This window comes from Natrix helvetica, assembly GCF_964273705.1.
Source record: "Natrix helvetica genome assembly, chromosome: 1".
NCBI lineage: Eukaryota > Metazoa > Chordata > Lepidosauria > Squamata > Natricidae > Natrix > Natrix helvetica.
Window position 1 is genome coordinate 213013346 of NC_138548.1, and position 23029 is coordinate 213036374.

Sequence of the window (23029 nt, forward strand, 5' to 3'; positions counted from 1 at the left end):
TAAAATTCCGAATTTTGCTTGTAGAGTCTGGGGGCGATGTGGCAGAGTAATTTGGGTGAAGACGGTCCAGGTGAGACCGTAGACGGCGGCCCATGAGTAATTCAGCGGGCTCCTACCCGTCGTTGCGCTGGGGGTAATGTGCTGAATTAAGAGGTAATGATCAATGCGTGTTTGCCAATCACCTGGACCCATCCTAGCGAGGGCCTCTTTTGCAGATCGCACCATTCTCTCCGCCTGTCCGTTCGATGCCGGATGGAATGGCGCGACGAGGGCATGCCGAATTCCCTGACTTGCTAAATATGTTTAAAATTGCATGGCCGTGAACTGAGGCCCGTTATCGGAAACCAGGAGGTCGGGCAGGCCATGAGTGGCGAAAAGTCGCCGTAGTACCTTAATGACTGCCTCTGCCGTGATTGAAGTCATTAGGACTACTTCTAGCCATTTGGAGTATGCATCCACAACTATAAGAAATGTTTGTCCCTGGACTGGCCCTGCGAAATCAATGTGTATTCGCGACCAGGGTGCTTTTGGCTTCTCCCATTCTGTGGCGGGTGCTTCAGGGGGTGCTGGCCTAGACTCTTGGCACGGATCACAAGTGGCCACCCATTCCTCTATCTCTTTGTCCATATTTGGCCACCAAACGTAACTCCTTGCTAACGCCTTCATCCTAACGATTCCCGGATGCCCAACATGTAATGCTTCTAACACATTTCTTCTCAAAGCACAAGGAATAACACCTCGATCCCCCCACAACAAACAACCTTGTAACACTGATAGCTCATCACGTTTCGCCCAAAACAGTTTAAATTCCAGCCCCACGTTTCCCTTGGGCCACACCCTCCAAACCCAAGTTTGAACTTGTTTTATTACATTGTCCCTAGAAGAGAATCTGGCAACGTCGCAGGAAGAAACAGGTCCTGAGTCCAAACAGTCAATTAATAAAACCAGTACCTCGAGAGTGGGGTCTGGCAAAAGTTCTGGAAGTGGGTAACGGCTGAGTGCGTCTGCATGCCCTAGAGTGGAGCCCGGTCGATGTATCAGTTTGTAGGAATACGCAGCCAGGAAAACAGTCCACCTGGTCATGCGTGGAGAGAGTGAGACTGGTGTGGGGCGGTTTCCCGCCAAAAGTCCCAACAGCGGTTTATGGTCTGTAATGAGTTCGAAATCGCGGCCGTAGAGGTACTCGTGGAAACGTTTGACTCCAGCCACAGCGGCTAACGCTTCTCTGTCCATCTGGCTGTAGTTTCTCTCGGCTGATGAAAGAGTCCTTGAAGAGAAGGCGATGGGTGCTTCGTTCCCGTTTGGCATGCGGTGGCTGAGAACTGCGCCGACGCCGAATGGTGATGCATCGCAGGTCAATACCAGTGGTAGCGTCTGGCTGTATTGTACTAGTAGCGAGTCAGTGGTGAGCAGGCGCTTGACTGTGGCAAAAGCGGCAGCCTCGGAACGTCCCCATCTCCATGTTGCATTCTTGGCGAGGAGTCGGTGTAGTGGTTCAGCAACGGTCGCTTTCTGTCTCAGAAAAACGCTGTAGAAATTAAGTAGTCCGAGGAAGGCCTGCAACTCGGTCTGATTTCGTGGTGTGGGGGTGTCCTGGATCGCCTTAATTTTCTTCGATGTAGGGTGTATGCCCAGACCATCGATTCTATATCTCAGGAATTCTACGCTAGGCACGTTAATTTGGCATTTCTCTTTTTTGAGGCGGAGACCCTTCTCTCTGATTCTGGCCAAAACAGTTCTGACTCTTTTTAATAGTTGCTCCTCGTTTGCAGCGGACACCAAAATGTCGTCAAAATATGGGACGACTCCTGGTATCCCTTGCAATAACCGCTCCATGACGCTCTGGAACAGACCGGGGGCAATACTCACACCGAATTGTAACCGGTTACATTTGAATGCGCCTCTGTGCGTCACTATAGTTTGGGCCTCCGCCGTGGCGCTATCCACAGGCAGCTGCTGATACGCTTGTGCCATGTCTAATTTTGCAAATATCTTTCCTGGCCCCAACGAGTGCAATAAGTGTTGGACTACTGGCACAGGATATGCGCTTTGTTGTAGCGCGACATTAATTGTGCATTTATAGTCCGCGCAGATGCGGACTGACCCGTCTGGTTTAACTGGGGTCACGATGGGGGTTTCCCAGCGCGTGTGATCCACCGGTTCAAGGATCCCTTGTTCTACTAGTTTGTCGATTTCTTTGTCTATTTTGGGGCGGAGCGCAAAAGGCACTCTTCTTGGTTTAAGTCGGATTGGCGCCACGTTTGGGTCTAGATTGAATGAGATAGGTTTACCCACATACTTACCAAGACCGGGGCTGAACACATCCTTGAACTCTTTAAAAATCTGTTTAGCGCTGCTGTTCTCCACGGCGTTGATTCCGGTGACTTCCAACCCCAGGGCTCCAAACCAATCCAATCCCAGAAGGTTCTGTAGTGGCGCGCTTGCGACGGTTACCGGCAGCTGGGCTACGATGTCCTTGAACTGTACCCGGAACGTGCCTTGGCCCACGATGGGGACCCTGTTCCCCTGGTAGTCTCGTAGCAGGATGTCTGGTGTGCGTAGTTGGCTCTTTTTGAGGCTAGGGATAGCCTTTTTCATGGCGGACCATGAAATGATCGTTAGGGACGATCCTGTGTCAACTTCCAGCTTGCAAGGAGAGTCCTCCAGGAGGACTGTGACTTTCAGCTTTTTAGGCCGCTTGGTGCGGACCTGACCTATCGTGGTGAGATAGGTTCGCAATTGCTCTCTCTGGGTCAACTCTATATCAGCATTGGTATCCTGGGAATACTCTCGCTCAGCATTCTGGTAATACGCTCGCTCAGCTCTTTGTGTGTAATCTCTCTGGGAATATCCCCCTTCAGCTCTCTGTGAATAATCTCTCTGGGTAAACTCTCTTGGGTTTCTCTCTGGGCGCCCTTTTTGCTTTCGCCAAGCCCCTGGGTTGGGCTTCTGTTGGCGGTACATGGGAGGCTGCCGTTGTGAGGCAGGGACTTCGCCCCGGCACACCCTTGCGATGTGCCCAAGTTTGTCGGAGTGCGAGCAAACAACGTTCCTGAACTGACAGGTAGACCGGGGGTGGTTCCCTCCGCAGCTTGCGCAGGGTGGCAAACGGAATCCGGGTTTACCCCCAGGTCTCATGTGACTGCTCCTCATCAGGTGACTGTCCTCTACTTCGGAATCCTCGAAATCTGGATCGGTGTCCTCATAGTGAACTCTGGCGTGTCTGGATCCGGATTGGAACGCGCTGAACCCGCGTTGTATAGTCTCGGAAGATCTATCTGCTGACTCGGACGCCCTTGCTTCATTTAGTGCTATTTGTAGGGTTAAATTTGGATTTGCCAACAGCCGTTTTTGTAGAGAAATATCCTTTAACCCACAAACGAGTCTTGCCAGGATTTGCTCGTCCAGATCCCTGAACTCGCAGTGAGTCGCTGCTTTCCGTAGTGCTGCAACATATTGGTTGATTGATTCTCCCGCCTTCTGGTTCCTCGTGTTGAACTCTTGTCGGCAAACATGGCGGGAAGGTTTTGGCGCATAGTGTGTTTGCAAAGTCTGTTGTAGCGCCGCCCATGATACCGCTTGAATCGGTGTTGGCTCAGAGAGGTCTCTGGCCGTCTCGAAGACCTCTCGCCCACAGTAGCTAAGAAAAATGTTTTTCTTACGGGAGTCTGGTATTCCCGTGTATTCGTTCGCTTCGAGAAAACACTCGAACCGGATCATGTAGGACTCCCAATGGTCGCTCATTGGGTCGAATGGAGCAGGAGGAGTGTGCATCGCCATCTTCTCTGCGTTGAATCTCACACGCTGCGATGACGTGAGATGGCTGCCGGAATTTCTGCCGAATTCCTGGGCTGGATCGAATCCTGGGATTCTGGAGGTAGCTTCGTCCTATCTGTCTCTTGATCCCACCTTCGTCGCCAATGTTAGATTTGGGCAACGAGAGAACAGACTCCGGACACGTAGTGACTTAACAGCTCTTTATTAGTAGTAGTAGTGATCCAGCTTGCTCTGTGGTCTGAGGGTTCCCCTTTTATAGGGATCGGGTACGCCTCTCGACCAATCAGACTGATACCTGGTTCCCGCCCCAGCGGCGGACCTGAGTGGAGACTTGCTGCGATATATGTTAATATCTAACATACATGGTTGGCAACACGCTGGGCATATCTGCTGCTCTCAATGAACCTTTTATTTGGTCTTTTTTCCTGCTTAGGGCTCCATAAAATGAAGAGGAATGAAGTGAAAACAAAACAATAAGAACTTTGCAACATTCATATATCAATAACAGTCAGGTACTTTTTTCACATATTGAATGCCCCAAATACAGCTAACGTGAAATATTTTCTCTTTATTTTTTATTGATTGGATTGAATTATTTAATGTTTTAGAGCCAAAAGGTGACTCCGACATAATCTTAATAAAGTAATATAAAGAATAATGAAGCAATCTTTAAATAATGGTTCCAGCCAGATTAGAGAGGATTTTTTTTCTCCTATTTTGTCTCTCTCTTTATATCTGAAAGCAACAAAGTTGAAACCATTGTGTTCTCATTTTTAACAATATCTTCTGTAGTTTCCACATTCACGCAAATATGTATTCCGGGCCTCTGTTTTCCCCAATAGCGGAAATATTTTACTTAAGAGCCGGTTTGGTGTGCTGGTTCAGGTACTGGCCTAGAAACCAGGAGACTGTGAATTCTAGGCCTCTCTTGGGGATGAAAGTAAATGGAGTGATTTGGGGCCAATCACTCTCTTTCAGCCCTTCGTCTGTGTGTGTGTATATATATATGTGTGTGTGTGTGTTACAACCCCTGGTATGCCTAAATATGGGTTCAAATCCCAGTAAGGGTATGGCTAGCTGATGAGAGCTAATTAGCTCGAAATAGATCTATACTAGTCTCCCTTTATTTATTTATCAGTACAAATACAACACACACACACACACACACACACACACATATATATATATCATCTATATATCTATATATCTATATATCTATATATCTATATATCTATATATCTATATATCTATATATCTATATATCTATATATCTATATATCTATATATCTATATATCTACATATCTATCTATATCTATATCTATATCTATATCTATCTATCTATCTATCTATCTATCTATCTATCTATCTATCTATCTATCTATATATATATATATATATATATATATATACCTTGAATTGACCAGAAAAAAAAGCAGGATAAAAACCAAATACATAACTAAGGCTAGGAATAGAGAATGTTGGAAAAGGAAGGAAGGAAAGAGAAGGATGACCAGTAGCAAAGTGGATGGAGTCAGTTATACTGGCTATGACTGAATCATTGGGAGACTTACTTTACTTTACTTACTTTATTCGCACTTATAGACCGCCCCCTCTCCCAAAAGGGACTCGGGGCGGTGTACAGTCAATACATAAAAGATACATAACATAAATAATTAAATAATTAAATAGTTAGATAGTTATGGAGGAGGTTAAAAGAAGAACTGTACATTAAAGTAAAGTATTTAAAATATAATTTAAAAAACCCCTAAAAAATACCCCGTAAGTTAAATTTAAAAATGGATCCCCTAAAATACCAGTTAAAATATATCTGCCAAGAGGTAGAAATTATGAGTGTGCCAGGCCAGCTAATCGAAACAGGTGAGTCTTCAGTTTTTGTCGGAAGGAGCGGAAGTCGGTGGTGGTTCTAATGTCGGGGGGGAGGTCATTCCAGAGGGTTGGGCCCATCACAGAGAAGGCCCTACTCCTAGGCGTCGCCCGTTGGCATTGCCTGGTGGACTTGAAAGAACAAGTAGGCATAGGTCAACATGGAGAAGATATATTTATGTTGTCACTAGGAATCAGAACCAACTTAATGGCACAAATTAACTGGTCAGTCAGTTGGTCAGTTGGTCAAGTTAATTAGTAAGTATATATGGATACAGGCTATATCCCCTGAGCTGCTATTAGCCATTGCCAATACCAGCAGAATTAGAATCTAACTCCACAACATAAACTGTTTACTCACCTCCTTGAGGGGGCAGTGGACCTGTGCAAACCACTTTTGGCAGTATAAGGAGAAAATGATTACTAGGCCCAGACAGAGGCATATCCATATGATGGTGTTCCAGGCAGGCTGTTTTGTCTTATCATTGAGAACAAAATTAAAAAACACTACGAACAGGACAAACAGAAAAAGGGTTAATGGTGTATATTCCAGCCACAATGAGCCAAGGAGATCGCTCGTTTATTGATTTCTAATAATTGTTATCTATAATAGGAATGTTCTCCATGACCAAGTCTAAAATAACAGCAATTCCCATGTTAACTGGACTTCTGAATTAGCAAAATTTTATTTTTATTTTCCAGTTATTGATTTTATTTCTGCTCTTGCTTTTTAATTTATAAAATTGTTCATGTTTGAGATTATATTTTCTCTTCCGTTGGAATGAAGAATCTTAGTTTTCTCAGGTAAGAGCCACTGTTTACTCAGTCAATGACCAGCAAGATTTGAAAAAAATACTGCACCAAAATAACTTTCTCAAGCATGAAAAATCAGTCTCCATCCTAACCATGTAGTACATCATCTGAGGCAATAATACAATGCACATGGCTGCCATCGGAATTCTGGGAGCTGAAGTCTGCACACCTTAAAGTCACTAAGATTGAGAAACACTTATTGGGGGAGGGGGGCAGGATAATGCCTTGAATCTTTTCCTATCTAGTCTTTCTCAATTTGGGAAGCTCCACTCATTTAGGCAAGCAATTCTCAGGATTGTCTATGGAGATTCTCAGTCATCCAGTCCAAGGTTGTCCCAAAGGAGCTTTTTCAAGAGGCAACTGGACTTTCTCCTTTTTCTTCCAAGAAATTTCTTCAGCTCTGACTGGATGGTGGCCGTCCATTCCCATGGATGTTGACCTTCCATTCTCCACCATCCAGTCAAAGTTGAAGAAGCTTCTTAGATGAGAAGCGAATATTTTCAAAGAAAAACCAGAAAGTCAAGTTGCCTCTCGAAAAAACACTTTTGGCATAATTCCCAGGATTCTGCAGCCTATGAAGGCTTTTATTTATTTATTTATTTTATTTAGTTTGTCACCCATGTATAAAATAACAGGAATAAGAATAAACATGAAAAAGAAGACAGGAAATGGGTACAAATAATGGAGACAGTAGGACAGGGACATTAGGCACGCTAGTGTGCTTATGCACGCCCCTACTGACCTCTTAGGAATAGGGTGAGGTCAACAGTAGACAGTTTAAGGTTAAAGTTATGGGGGTTTGAAGATGTAACAACAGAGTCAAATAGTGTATTTCAGGCATTGATCACTGTTGCTGAAGTCAAATTTTTTGCAATCGAGTTTGGTTCGGTTTACCTTCAGTTTGTATCTATTGTTTGCTCGTGCATTATTGCGGTTGAAGCTGAAGTAGTCATTATAGGTAGGATGTTGTAGCACATAATTTTGTGTATTACGCTTAGGTCAGACAGTAGGCCACATAGTTCTAGGTTGAGCATACTGGAAATTATTATAATAGTAAATCTAGAGTAAATGAGGTGGGTGTGGAGATTCATTCTCCAAGCTTGTGGGTTGGTTTCCAAATGTTTCCTTACCAGGCTATTTTGAATAAATTTGGAGCAACTCCACTTACCAGTGGTAAAAAATGAATGTGTGTCAATTGGGAAGTGTGGAAACACCAAACCAAAGGAGGGTAGAACAGAATGGAAGAAGGTTCACCAAGAGCAATCCATGCCACATTCTTTTTTTACGGGATTTGCTTGAATCTTCTGAGGAAAGGTTCAGTCCATTTTCTGAGGCAATACTAACCTCCAATCATGGCAAAAAGCACAAACAGGACAGTAAAGAAGAAGCCAAAAGCCAAGGTGATTATGTATTCATGGGTAACCGCTGACAAAAGGAAGATCATGAGCATAGCTCCAGCTCGAGCTCTCTCTCCCATCAGCTGGAAGAGAAGGAGCACAAGTGAATTATAGACCTCATCTTGGTGTTCACCAATAAACAATGAAGATACGAATATAGAAATTAGACAGAGCAGGTGTACTTTATGGGGTAATATAGAGTGGGTTTGGTTAGCTTGTCAGCCCTTTCAGGTAGTCCAAACAGTAAACCAATAATAGCAGTGGTGGGGTTTAAATAATTTAACAACTGGTTCTCTGCCCTAATGATTTCTTCCAACAACCAGTTCACAAAACTGCTCAGAAACTTAACAACTGGTTCTCCTAAAGTGGTGTGAACTGGCTGAATCCCACCACTGAATAATAGTACTTTTATTGCAAGGTTACAGTAATAGAATCTTGCAAGTCTGAAAGCACTTCCCCCCTTCCTGGCCTTTATTTTCTGAACAACAAGAGAGAGTCTCTTCTGAGATGTTATTCTACCTCCATTTCTGCTGTGGGCTGAGACTTCTCCTCTTGACCATTGCCCTGGCTGCAGTTCTTCTTCCTGCCCCCAAAGATTATTATCACAACCCATTACAGCCTTACCTACCCGGATAAAATCTTGATAAAAATAGCAGTACAGCCAATCGTATACAATCCCATTCCATGACCGAAAGAATGCCGAGAATGATGTGGAATTCCACCAGTCCTAGGCAGGGAGAATGAAATAAAGAGCATGAAAAACACAAATGCCAGGCTTGAAACTGGAACATCATTGTATTTTGGCAAGGAAAGAAACAATCCACTCTAGATTGTCTGTGTACAGGTAGTTTTTGAGTTACAAGGGCAATCAGGATTAGAATTTCCATCACTAAGTCAGTGGGGAAACCAGTGGGAAATTGCAACTGCCAATTTTGGAACATGTTATTTGATCTCTCTTATATAGTCCCTACACATACATGTTTGTACAGGTAGTCTTCATTTAGTGACCATAATTGGGAGCAGCAACAAAGTTGTTAAGTGGTCATTAAGTTAAACAGTTATGTTATTTAGTTGCCAGATTTATTTATTGCCAAATTTACATAGCTGCCTGTCTCACCTCAAGTGACTCTGGTGCCATATGATAAAAGCAAAAATTAAAATGTTTTGCATGCAATTAGTATGGATAAAACCTGCTTGCAATCTTACTTCAACTTTCCTTCACTTTACAGACCTGCAAAGGTGGTAAATGTGAGCTTTGATTATCACTTTACTTTATCATCATAGTTGTAACTGCAAGCAGTTGCTAAATGAGGGACCACCTGTATTTATTACTTTGATTACAAGCAATCAGATTCTTTAGTGTCAGCTTCTCCAGTACATGTATTTTAGCAAGTTCAAATTTGCTTTTCTTTCAGAGCCATAACCTCTCAGAACTCTTTGCAAAGTTTTTCAAATTGTTCTTCTTGGCCAATGGATCATTCACGTCTATCCATGAGGAATGAAATCCATACTCCCCATATCTTTCTTGCAACCTCCCTGTCCCTATGTTATCACCTTATAGAAGGAATGGTCTGCAAAGCGCAGAATCTCAGCAAATGTGTTTGGCCAGCAGTGCAAGTGGAAATCGTTGACCATTAATAGAAATGATATCCCTGAATGAGAGAGGCAAAGAAATACATTAATTCTTCCCACTTTCTGGAGAGAGAAGAGATTAAACTTTTAGTTATTGTTACAGATTTAAGAAAGACAATTGCAAATCAAGTTACACTTTTAGGCTAGTATCCTAATGGAATTTCTATAGAGATTCTCAATCATTCAGGTCATGGTTGGAAAAGAAAGAAAGAAAATAAGGGGGGGGGAGACACACATGAAGGAAAGAAGGAAGGAAGGAAAGAAGAGAAAGAAAGAAAATAAGTGGGGGAGAGACACACAAGAAGGAAGGAAGGAAGGAAGGAAGGAAGGAAGGAAGGAAGGAAGGAAGGAAGGAAGGAAACTTGTGATCACAATTGAGCCCAAAATTTTGTTGCTAAGCAAGAGTGTTGTTAAGTGAGTTTCACCACATTTTCCAACTTGAAACCCACCAGCGGTTTGTACGCTGAAGAAATAGTTTCCCTGGAGCTTCCATGTTGCTCAAGTGCAGGCATTTTCTCTCTGCATAGCATTTTAGCAGGAAGAATGCCAAGCTTTATCTGCATATGACAATAGCAATAGCAGTTAGTCTTAAAGTATATACAGCTTCATAAAGCTTTACAGCCCTCTCTAAATGGTTTGCAGAGTCAGCATATTGTTCCCAACAATCTGGGTCCTCAATTTACCAACCTCAGAAGGATGGAAGATCAACCTTGAGCTGGTGAGAATCAAACGTCTAGCAGTCGGCAGAATCTGCCTGCAATGCTGCATTCTAAACACTGTGCTACCACAGCTCTTCTTATTAGGATATTTCTTATGTACAAAAAGTAGCTTATGATACATCTTATGTACCAAAAATAGTTAAGGTTTGATACAGGATGCAGAACTCAGTTTTCTGAAAGTCTGCCTCCATTGTGTACAAAAGCAACAAACAAGGAAAGCTTTTCTTCCATGCATTCACAAGGATATGTATAGGGGGAAATGCAATTATTGTATTTTTTGGACTGTAAGACACACCAGTTTATAAGGTGCACCAAGATTTCGAAGAGGTAAGTAAGAACCCGGCCCTGCAGGAGTACTCTGCAGACTTCAGCAGGGCTGAGGTAAGGTAAAAACACCCATGTTTTTCACCAAAATAGGGGCATTTTTCCCTTCCCCCAGCCCTGCTGAAGCCTGCAGAATCCTTCTGGGTGGTGGAGAGAGACAAAAACACCCCCATTTTGGTTAAAACTAGCCCATTTTTCTCCTGTTTTACACCAAAACAGGGTCATTTTTCCCTTCCCCCATCACTGCTGAAGCCTGCAGAGTGCTTCTGGGTCATAGGGTAAGCCAAAAATGCCCCCCTTTTTGCAAAAAAAAAGGTCCATTTTTTGCCCATTTTTCAGAAACATGGGATGCAGGGGTTAGAGTTAGGGTGCGTTTTTGACTCTGAAAAATACAGTAATAAAATCTTGCACAGTGTGTCAGATTTTTTCCCCTTAATTTTTGAACTGCTTTGTAGCCTGATACAAAAGACAAACAAATAGGTAAATAAATCAATCACTTATATTCTGCAGCTGTTCATGCTAAATAAAGTCTGGCAAATAGGAGAAATACTGTGAGAGATTTGGGGAAATTTACTGGACCCAGGCAAGTGGTTTCCTTTGCTTTCCATCCATATTCCTATTTTTAGCATTTTGCTACACTTAAAAGCTGCTTACAACATCTACTTCCAAGTCAAACTCACCAACTTGGTTCCTGGCATGGAGAAGAGGAGGCATAGATTCTCACAGAAATGAGTAGCTTTTCATCAGGAACCGGATCTATGGCACCGGATCTATGGCACAGAGGGAAATGAGCAAGGAAACAGCGTTGAGTTATGCTGTAGATATCCTTGCAGAGGACTTTAGTATTCAGCTCTTCCACCTACCTGGCCTTTGGTACCATCCTTGTGGATATTCAAAGAAAGGAATTGTACCCATTAGCTGAGTAGGTCAGGGTGATCCAAAAAGTCTCAAATGTTCCCATGGTGGATCCCATGGATCCCATGCTGCTCCAGACTCCTGTCTGTCTAGACTTTTTAGACAGAAATGGCCCCTGCTTTCTCACTTGGCTAACTGTCAGCTATACTGCCTGCTGATCTTTCTGCTCAACGTCTTGCTTGGATGAAATCGGCTTATCTTCCAGCGTACAAGAAGAACCTATTTTTGAGACCATGGCAAGTGCTACTGTAAGCATTTATACATGACATATGATGAATGGTGAGGAAGAACGAGGCCGGACACAGCTGAGGAACTTCCAACTAATTTATTGAAACAACACAGCAAGATGCAATACAGGAGAGAAGCAGCGTTCCTCTGCTTGACAGCTATTTATACAAGAGCTGTCAAGCAGAGGAACCAACCAGGAAGCGCAAACAGCCCACCTTCAACCAAGCCGCGTCTGATTGGCTAAGACGCGGCTTGGCTGTTGCTAGCCTGCAGCAAGGGAATCCCCCGGCGCGGCTTGGCTGTTGCTAGCCTGCGCAAGGGAATCCCCGGTCGTACGTTGGGGAAGAACATAGGATATAACACTCCTCCCCCCTAGCGAGGGAGCATGCATAATCGCGTAAGTACGCAGGGCGGCGGCGGACCCGCCCAGAACGCCTCAGTACAGGGCAGCCCATCGGAGGAGGAGTTGGTGCCCGTGGGAGCTCCTCCCGGAAGGGAGTGGAGCTCCGGGCGCCATCTTGGAGGCCTATACCTGAAGGAGGCGGAGACACAGGAGCAGGTAGGATGGGCCGAGGGGGCGCGGGCACTTCCGGGCTTGAGGAAGGATGCTCATAACGGAGAGCAGTATAGGGCTGGCCTGATTGTGGGAAGGCCAAGACAGGGGGTAACACGGGAGCTGGCGTCCCAACGGGGTAAGGGCCGACTGGTGGTGGTGGCCAGTGAATGGAGCCTGGCACGGGCTCGGTTGACAGTTCAAGTTGTTGGGGCAAGAGCCCAGGCGGCGGTAACGGTTGCGGCGCCAGACCGGGGGTCGCTGGAGGGGTTGTGGCGGTCGACCCTGCAGGGCTGTTGTTCGGCTCCGGAGGCAGGCAGCGCCTTAACTGATCCACCTGGCGGCGCCAGTCTGCACCGTCGGCAGTCCGGACCCTGTAAGAACAGGGGCCGGTTACGGAGGTGACGGTGGCAGGCACCCAGTTCAAATCCCCCGAGAAGGCCCTCGCCCAGACAGAGTCGCCCTCAAGGAAAGTGCGGGAAGGGGGCCCCAGGTTGCCTGGCTGCTGCTCAGAATAGGATGGGTGCAGCCTATCTAAGGTGGTCCGCAGGCGCCGGCCCATCAGCAGCTCGGCAGGAGACTTTCCGGAGAGGGGGCACGGGGTGGAATGCTGTACCAACAGGTAAGCAGCCACCCTCGTGGGCCAGTCGCCCGTGTCCATTCGTCCAAGAGCGTCTTTGGCCGAGTGAACGGCGCGTTCTGCCCAGCCATTGCTGGCCGGATGATAGGGGGCTATCGGGGCGTGACGGATGCCCTGGGAGGCCAGGAATTCCTGGAACGCAGTGGACGCGAACTGAGGGCCATTGTCCAAGACAACTACATCTGGTAAGCCGTGGGTGGCGAACAGGCGCGTTAGTGACCGGACAGTGGCCTCAGCCGTGGTGGAGGTCATGGGGATGAGCTCCACCCAGCGAGAATAGGCGTCCACTACGACCAGGAAGACCTGGCCTCGGAAGGGCCCCGCGAAATCAAGGTGTAGGCGTGACCAGGGCCCGCGAGGAATTTCCCACTCTCGGGGTGCGGCTGCCGGAGGCGCCGGCCGGGAGTGCTGGCAGGTGGAGCACCTAGCGACCCAGGTAGCGATCTCGTCGTCAAGGCGGGGCCACCAGACATAGCTGCGCGCGAGCGCCTTCATGCGAGCTATGCCCGGGTGGCCCTCGTGGAGTCGAGAAAGCACCTGTTCGCGGAGGGCGGGTGGGATGATCACCCTATCACCCCACAGGAGGCACCCACTGTGGAGCGATAGCTCCATCTGCCTGGCCTTGTAGGGACGGTGGTCGTCGGACACCGCCCCTCCAGGCCATCCTTGCAGAACCCAAGCCATCACCTGGGAGAGGGTGGGGTCGGCCCGGGACATTGCAGCCACCTCGCTCGAAGAGAGCAGCAAGGCCAGGTCCGCGATGGCCAAGACAGACTGGCACGGCACAGTCTGCGGATTGGGCACAGGCAAGGGGCAGCGGCTGAGGGCGTCAGCATGCCCCAAATGCTTCCCAGGGCGGTAGACCAAGGCGTACGAGTAGGCCGCCAGGAACTCCACCCAACGGGTCATGCGGGGAGACAGGATGGGAGGGGTCGGACGGTCACCGGCCAGAAGCCCAAGGAGCGGCTTGTGGTCAGTGTAAAGTGTGAAATGCCGTCCGTAAAGGTACGTGGAACTTTTTAATTCCGGACACAGCAGCCAGAGCCTCCTTGTCGATCTGGCTGTAGTTCCTCTCCGCCGGAGAGAGTGTTCGTGAATAAAAAGCTATGGGGGCTTCCGAGCCGTTGGGGAGGACATGGCTCAGGACGGCCCCCAAACCCACGGGGGAGGCCTCACAGGCTAGAGTCAGAGGCATCCTGTCACTATATTGGACTAGGACTGCCTCTGACGTCAGCATGTCTTTGAGAGCCGTGAACGCATGCGCTTTGCGGCTGCCCCAGCGCCAGGCCGCGGATCGGTCGAGCAACCGATGCAGCGGCTCGGCTAGTGACGCCTTGTGTGGCAAAAATGGCGCGTAAAAGTTTAAAAGCCCTAGGAACGACTGCAGCTCCGCCTTGGAGGCGGGGGTGGGGCCGTTCCTAATGGCTGCGACTTTGGCAGGGGTGGGGTGGATTCCCTGGGCGTCTATAGAGAAGCCCAGGAAGTCCACTTTGGGCACAGCAAACGAACATTTGCTGCGCTTTAATTTGAGACCCGCGCCCCTAAAACGGTCGAGGACCTTCCCTAACATTTCGAGGAGTCCTGAGCGGCTGGAAGCCGCGATCAGGACGTCGTCGAAATAGGGTACCACGCCAGGGAGCCCATGGAGCAACCGCTCCATGAGGCTCTGGAAGATCCCCGGGGCAACGGAAACGCCGAATTGGAGGCAGCGACAGCGGAAAGCCCCTCGGTGGGTGACGATGGTTTGCGCAGCCGCCGCATCGTCATCCACCGGGAGCTGCTGGTAGGCCTGCACCATATCCAGTTTCGTGAAAATACAGCCCTGCCCCAAGGAGTGGAGCAGGTGCTGTACCACAGGGACTGGATAGGGGTTTGCCTGGAGGGCCAGGTTGATGGTCGACTTAAAGTCGGCACAGAGACGTATGGAGCCGTCGGCTTTGACGGGGACCACTATGGGGGTCTCCCATCGTGAGTAATCAACAGGCTCCAGCACGCCCTGCGCCAGCAAGCGGTCGATCTCCGCGTCAACCTTGGCCCTCAAGGCAAAAGGCACCCTGCGGGCCTTCAGCCTAATCGGGGCAACCTGGGGATCTAGGTTAAGGGAGATGGGGGTGCCCTTGTACAACCCCAGCTGTCCGTCAAAAACGTCCGCGTAGGCGGCGATGACGGCAGCCACGTCAGGGGGCGTGTCAGATATGGAATGCACCCCGTGAACGGACAAACCCAGGGCAGGGAACCAGTCCAGGCCTAATAATGCGGGGAGGGGCTTCTCAACCACCAATATCGGGAGGCACCCAGAAAAGTCCCCGTATTCTACCCTCACAGTGTAGCAACCCAGGGTTGGGATAAGTGTCCCCTGGTAGTCCCTTAGGGCCATGGTGCTGGAGGCAAGTTGGCGTTTTAAAATGCCATGGCAAATAGTATTAAAGTCTGCCCAGGAGAGTATGGAGCGGGACGATCCCGAGTCCACCTCCATCACACATGGAGCCCCATCGATGAGGAATGTCGCCTTGATCCTGTCAGCACCTGCGGAGGCTTGGTAGACAGCTTCATCAGGGGCGGCCGCTGGTGCTGGCCCGACGGCGAAGCAATTGGCTCTCGTGCACTGCTGGCGGCGAGGTTGCTGCGGTCCCTGGGTCATCTGCTGGCCGGAGGAGCCCTGGGAAGGGTGCTGAGGCAACGCTGCCCGGCAGACCTGGGCCAGGTGCCCCTTCTTGGAACACCGGCGGCAGACGGACGCCTTGAACAGGCAGGCTGACCGGTCGTGGCTGCCCCCGCAGCCGAGGCAGGCAGACGTGGCTTGGCGAGGAAGCTGCGCTGCCCGGCGCCTTTGCAGCGCTGCTAGACGGGCCACGAGCTCTTCCTCCTCTTCCGCCGGGCTTGGCAAGGGCACCAACTGGTCAATGAGGCAGGTGCGGCCAGGTTGGGGTGGCAGCTGATAGCGGTCCATCTCCGTGGTTGATTGTTCTGACAATTCAACTGCCCGCGCCTCCACGACAGCTTCAGCCAGGGTGACCTCCGGCCGAGCTAGGAGGCACCTCTTCAGCCTGGGATCTTTGACCCCGCTGACGAACTGCTCCACCAGGTTGTCATCGAGGTCCAGGAATTCACACGGGATGGCCGTGGTCCTCAGCGACTGGAGGAACTGGCTCACATCCTCGTGAGGCTTCTGAACGCACTGGCAAAAAGCATATCGCCGCGCTATCTTTGATGGCGTTGGCGCGTAGTGGCTGCGCAATTTGGCCATCAAGGTGTCCCAGTCGAGGGAATGGACTGGCAGCGGTGCGGCTAACGCCCTGGCGGCGTTAAACATTGGGGGTCCACAGCAGCTGAGGAAAAAGCTGCACTTTTCCTCCATCGGCACGTTCCGCTTGCCGCTCGCGGTCATGAAGCACTCGAAGCGCTCGAGGAAGCCGGCCCAGAACTCACCGGCTGTCCCGAAGGGAGCGAAAGGAGGTAACGAGGCCATGAATACTCGGAGTTTTGTGGCTTGTAGATGAAGCGGAAAACTCGAGTGGCTCGTTCGCAATGGTCCGTTCCATCAGTGTCCGCGGCCTCAGAGCGATCCCATCCTCGTCGCCAGTGATGAATGGTGAGGAAGAACGAGGCCGGACACAGCTGAGGAACTTCCAACTAATTTATTGAAACAACACAGCAAGATGCAATACAGGAGAGAAGCAGCGTTCCTCTGCTTGACAGCTATTTATACAAGAGCTGTCAAGCAGAGGAACCAACCAGGAAGCGCAAACAGCCCGCCTTCAGCCAAGCCGCGTCTGATTGGCTAAGACGCGGCTTGGCTGTTGCTAGCCTGCAGCAAGGGAATCCCCCGGCGCGGCTTGGCTGTTGCTAGCCTGCGCAAGGGAATCCCCGGTCGTAAGTCGGGGAAGAACATAGGATATAAAAACATATACATGACGATGTCTGCTAAGGACCATAACTTCTGCCACAAGATGTTTCAAAATGTACTGTATATCTTTTTCAGGGCAATGTTTAGTGAAGTATATATCTTTAACCTGGCCTACCCTTAATGACTCTATTTGGGGTTTGCCCAGGCCATTCAGAGGATACCAGCAGTGGTGGGATTCAAATAATTCAGTGGCATGACTGATGAAAAGTGAAGGGGATTTGGTCCTGCTATTTTGAGGAAGGAAACTCATGAAAGTTCCCATGAACTCTTCAAAATAGTCAGAACAGGGTTAGAATGAAGGAAAATTCCACTTCCAACTGAAAAAATTACAATCAATCACCCTCTATACATTGTACACTTTATTTGATCTGTATGGCTACATAACCATCCTCTGCTACCAATCTGTATGGCTCTATAATAACCATCTACCATTTCTATAGAATAAAACAGAACTTCTAACAATGCTTCAGCTTCTACAGAACTGCTGATGATTTCAAGGATTTGCCTATCATGGACATTTCCTTCTCCTTCTTTTCCTTTGATGAATTATTTCATTAGTAAGGCTTCTCAATTAAAAAATAGCCCATGGCAGCATACAACATTAAAAACAAACAAACATTAGAATGAGCATAATGGGCAAAAGGCTAGAATAATGCCAGAACCAGATTTTTCATAGGCAGATGGAGACTTCCCATGAATGAAGGCAAAAATACGTCTCCCAGGATAATGTTGGGGGAGTCAATCAGGGTCAATTGCCGGGACTGGAGGTTTGATCTTCCAAGTTTCAGACTCGTACTGGAGCTCATCCTCAGGGAACGTCTCTCTCACCTCAATGTTTGTTGGTTTGTTTTTCAGGCCTTTCAAGGTGTTTTGCTCCATTGAACAGAACATATTATTTGGTTTGTGTGCGATCAGCATTGCTGATACTTTTGCCTAATGGCATGTTTTTCTGGCTCTTCTACCTCTGATCTGTTGAATATAGTCTAATGCTACTATAAATTCTCTTAGGTTGGCATCACTCCCACATTCTGGTGAGAGAGAAGTTCCCTTAAGATGGGCTCCAGCATGAGTCAAAAACTCAGAAGACTAAACCTCTGGTCCTGATGACTGACCCTGATTGGATCCTTATATTTTTCTTTCCCACGGCTACTGGACCTGGATTACAAAAATCCATCTGAGATATAGGTGAAACAGAGAAATATTTGTAAATCTCCCTGCCACCATCACATGGTCATTTGGGTTTTTTCATATCCCATCCTCTTTGAAAGGATTTGTTTCCTTCACATAATATCTTTCACCTTTCCTATTTTGTATATTTTTCCATTCCTGTATTAATAGTAAATTTAGCCTGATTTTCTTTAAAGTCAGTCAGTCTATTAATCAATTTATTTATTGTTTTGATCACTGGTCAAATGGAATGGAATATAGTACAAATGCAAATCATGACAACAAATGGCAGATGCATACAATGTGACACAACACATATGCTCAGCCATGAACATGTCCACAGAAACATCCAAAAGGTAACAACATTCATTCAGAAGGAGAGTACAAAAAGTGTATCTATGTAACTAGGTGACTAGCATAGAGGAGAGTGTTTGGATGTGTAGCAAAGGTGGTACCAATGGAGGCATTCCTCACTTATGCTTAATCTTTAGGTGGGCATAGGAAGGTCCCAAGTGTTACTGTTTAACAGGAGCACAAAGACAAGGAGAAGAACAAAATCCATTTTCTTTTCAGCTAGTAGATGAACAATGACAAGTGGGAGGAGATGTAGCAGGGTCAAGCTGCCTGCAGGGCCCCAAGGATGTTAAACTTTGGATGGAACCTAAGTTTAAAGAATAGGTAAATGTGCTTTTAGGATTATGACTGTGTTCCTTAGCACAAAACAAATAGCATCATATCCCCACATCCTCCCCAGAATTAGCATACATCATAGGACAGCCTTTCTATCCTGCCCCCTTTTCTGAATCATACCATCCTTCATCGATGGAATCCACAGTGATTTGTTTGAGGACAAAGATACAGAGCAAGGCCACAAATATGTGGTGGATTGTGCGGAAATGTTCCACCTCCAGCAATGTGCTGTAAAAGAGGGACAAGTTGTCAGCAAGTAAGTAACTGAAGTTGGGAAAGATGGGCAGCTAGAGATCATTGGACAAAACCTGGAAACCAAAGATTTTCATTTAGTGTTTCACTTGTACAAAAGAAATAATATTCAAGTGGCTGGGGGGAAAATGTTCCATCTCCGATCTCTTCTAATATGCTAGTAATAACTCTTTGTAGTATTGTGCTAATTAACCTAATCCTTTCAAAAATAATCTATTTTGTTTCCCATCACCAGTATCTATTCTTTTTATACTTTCCCGGCACCCACCAAAGACTCTCTGCATTGTGTGGCTATGGAGCATGTTCAGTCCTTATTGGGCTGTTTCAAACTCTTGTTCTTCGTCAACAGTGGAATATCAGCTTTATTTGCCCAAGGCCACGTTTGGAACCTGAGGCCTTAGAGAGCCAGCTACTTTGCACATTCTCCCTCTGACTAAGTCTTGTTCACACCATAGCTAGGCATACTTACTCATACAAGGACTGTTGAGGGACAAAGACCCACCTGTTCCAATTAGCTGGCTTAGCTGATTTATAGTCCCACTTTCAACCTCCTGGCAAACATCTTATTTTGGGGTAGTTTTTAAGGGTATTTTTAATTTTTTATTCGAATCTTAATCTATTATTGTACAGTGCATATCCTACCTCCTCCGTCTATTTATCTATGTATATCTATATTTTTGTATTCACATTGTTTTTAATATGACTGTACACCGCCCCGAGTCCTGTTTAGGAAAGGGTGCGGTCTATAAATTAAAGTATTATTTATTATTAAAGACTTTCTTCTTCAGTAGCTGACCCTTCTCTCTGCAAGATAAGATTTCAAATCAGGTAATATTTAATATATCTCTCAAAACCCTTCTTGCCACTGAGAAGTGGGGTAAAGGTAAGAGTCCCTGAGGATTTTACCCCACAGTCAGTGATGACTCTTGGAGGTGGTGCTGATCTCTGTTTCAAGGCCATTGAGCCAGCACTGCCTGATGACTCTATTTTCCCCATCCCTGTTCCAAAATCAATTGCGAGGAACCACTTCCATCTGTTTTCCTTCTTTTCTGGGATGACACTCAATTATTGGGGTCTGGAATGAGGTGCTTCTTCCAAGGTCTTGTCTAAGAGATCACTCAGCTGATTGTGTACCTTTTCTAGTACCTTCGCCTTCATTACTTACCAACAAAACAGAGGGAATTTAATGATGCCCAGGCCTGTCATAGATTCCTAGAATGCATTTAGGTGATGGACACTGTCAGGGAATTGCACAGCTGATGTCCAAATGGAGTCAGAGATGCTGACACGAACTTTCAGTTTTATATAACTAAATATATTCACAGTAGGAACATCATGAGGTAAATTGCAGAGAGTACACAGCAACTAATCACAACTTTGATTGCCTCATGCAGTAGCCAGCTCTTCTCAACTAATTAGCTATAACTGTGTGTTCTTACTCATTGTCTGGTTGCTTCCCTTCTTTGATCTGTTACAGAAGCTCCCTTGCCCAGAAAGCCTAATAAACGTACAGGACCTAATCCTCTATGACAAGGATAGAGACCATGGGACTGTGAAGCCATAGAATTGACCATTTTCATCATTCTTGATAATTCATCATTTAGGGAGAATATTTGTTTCTCTAGTGCTATCTTCCTCCTGCTTTTATTATTACCTATTGTAATATCTAATATTACCTCCAGGTGTCTCTTCCATTGGATGTGGGCATTAATTTTCTCCAGGTGTTCAGTTTCTGCTATAGAATTAGAAAGAGCTTCATTTTAAAAGCATGATTTCACATTAGGCGAATGGAGGAAGTCAGTTCATTGCTTGGATTAGACAGAAATCTTCCCATTGTACAGAGTTTTTTGTTCTAAATTACTATTCCAAATTTCAAGCCTTCGTTTCCTTACTCTTTACATTCTCTTTCCTTTGGGATGGATAAAACAGGTCCAAAACTATCTCTACCAGGCTTCTGAATTATTTTATATGGTATATGGTTTTTATTTAGTTTTGTAGCCTTTTTTAAAAACAGATTTCCACATAATAGTAACCTCTTTTAATCAGCAGACCGGGAAGTCTGGATTTATCCTATTATTCTACTTTGCTTAATTATCAAGTAAAGCAGCATAAAACATTATATCATTTTAGTAGATCAGGAGGAGGTAATATTGCCAAAACCCCTGACAAATATTAGAATGTAGAACTAGTAGTCTTCAACTTATAACCATTTATTTAGTGACTGTTTGAAGTTACAATGGGACTGAACAAAGTGACCTATTTTCCACACTTACAACCATTGCAGCATCCCCATGGGCATGGGATTAAAATTTGGACCTATAGCAACTGGCATGGATTTGCAGTGTACCAAGGTCATTAGATCCTCTTTTGCGACCCTCTGTCAATGAAAGTCAATGGGAAAGACAGATTCATTTAACAACAGTGTTATGGTCTTGTGATTATAATTCCCAAATGTTTTTTTTGTAACTAGTTAACTAAGATGTTCCTTGTTTCCTTCAACTAAATGTTTGTATTGTTCTGTCTGTAATATTTCCAGACAAATATTAAAGGCACACCTGCTCTTCATGCATAACTCTTTTTTTTTAAACAAAGTTTTATTGGTTTTTTTTTTTAAATTTACAAGGAAGAGGGTCATGGAAAGGTTACAAATTTTGGCAGTTGCGATGTGCAGTAGGTGCCCCCTCCCTCCATACTCATAATATACATTTACACAAAATTCATTAGTAAATAGTAATATATAGTCAGCATATGAGTTCAGTTAATAATTTTGATCAGTTTATGTCAAGCAGATTTTCTTGTTCATTTTTGTGATCTGAGCTTTCTCGGTATTGCCCCATCTCCGCCCGCCAGCAGAGCTCCGGCCCCTCCCGTGTCCTGTGTGTCTGTTGTAGGATCATCTGGTTTTTCTAGGAGTGCTTTATTTTTTTCCATAAAGGCCTGCGCCTCTATGGGTGTATTAATTCTAACTCTTGTCTCCTCCCAGAATATTAGCATACCTTCAGGCATCAGCCATCTGAACCACACCCCCTTCTGGTATAGTTTCTTCGCTAATTGCGAAAAGCTTTTTCTTTTTTCCCTCACTTTCTTGGGAATCTGTTTCAGAATGGTTATTTCCCTATCTTGGTATGTCAAAGCTTGCCCCCTTTGTGCACTCAGAATTTCATCTCTTGTACTTTTTCTGACAAATTTAATATGTACCTCCCTGGGTACATTGTGTGTTCTGGCATAAGCTGAGTTCACTCTATAAACCAAATCTATTTCCCACCCCATCTGTTGTTTCTCTTTCTGAATGTATTCAGCCAAAATACTTGTCATAATGTCACTTATATCTTCATCATCTGTTTGCAGCACATTTTGAAATCTAAGGTAAAAGGACGTTCTCTCAAATTCTATTTTCATCTGTTGGGTGTCAAGTTCTTTGTTTCCCTTCTGCACCCCTTCCATCCCCTCCCTCATCTCAGCCGTCCCACCCTCCAAAAGATCCAGTCTCTGTGAGTTTTTATTAATTTGTGCCTGGTTCTCTTTAATTTCTTCTTTCATCTCTTTTAGTTGTCTTTTTATTTCCTCTTGTCCCTGTAAAAGTTGCTGAAACATTTGTTGAAACTCAGTCTCTGTAGTTTTAGGTTGCATCAAAGCTGTTATCGTTAATTGTGTACTAGGACTGGATGTTGCAGATGTCGGGGCAGAGGCAGCAAAGCCAGGTTTTCCAGGAGGTGGTTTTTTAGGAGACATTGTTTATGGGATAAAAAGTTCAGTCAGTACAGGGAGTGATCAGTCAGAGAGGCAGAACAGCCAGGAGAGTCCAGGAGACAGAAGGTCCAGGCAGAAGAGAATTTTTCTAGTCACCCTGGCAATAGAGTAAAGTTTTTCACTCCAGGGAGTCCAAAAGGTAGCAATCAACAAGAGATTTGTCTGAGTAGCACAGAGACAAAGACCGGAAGCCTGAAGATTTAAAGGTGGAGTCAAATTTCACAGTTCATAAAGACAACAGAAGTGTGCCATCTTGCCCTGCCAGATTCGGGTTTAGAGGCATAACAAAGTTTTCAAAGTTTCCAAAGTTTCCAGATCATCATTAGCTAATTAGTAGATTACAGCATTTAAATTGCAGCTGATGTTCTCTCTCTCTCTCT

At 46.0% G+C, this 23029-nt stretch overlaps 1 protein-coding gene and 1 pseudogene across 10 annotated transcripts in view; one reads left to right on the plus strand and one right to left on the minus strand.

Annotated features, from left to right (window-relative positions):
• Positions 1-23029, minus strand: part of LOC309383242 (sterol O-acyltransferase 2-like) — a 196056-nt gene that overhangs the window by 83785 nt on the left and 89242 nt on the right. For 4 of the 9 annotated variants that reach the window (XM_081935534.1, XM_081935543.1, XM_081935535.1 and 1 more), the window contains 3 exons: positions 9427-9524; positions 8501-8599; positions 7820-7955 (listed from right to left, as the gene is read on the minus strand). The exons of 2 other annotated variants lie outside the window; for them this stretch is intronic. In XM_081935534.1, coding sequence (XP_081791660.1) covers positions 7820-7955; positions 8501-8599; positions 9427-9524 — 333 coding nt within the window. Of the gene's footprint in view, positions 1-7819; positions 7956-8500; positions 8600-9426; positions 9525-18767; positions 18876-23029 lie in introns of all 9 variants that reach the window. 3 more of the 9 variants (XM_081935536.1, XM_081935541.1, XM_081935538.1) reach the window with 3 other exon arrangements.
• Positions 1-23029, plus strand: part of LOC309383246 (dehydrogenase/reductase SDR family member 1-like) — a 182030-nt pseudogene that overhangs the window by 11616 nt on the left and 147385 nt on the right. The window lies entirely within an intron of this gene.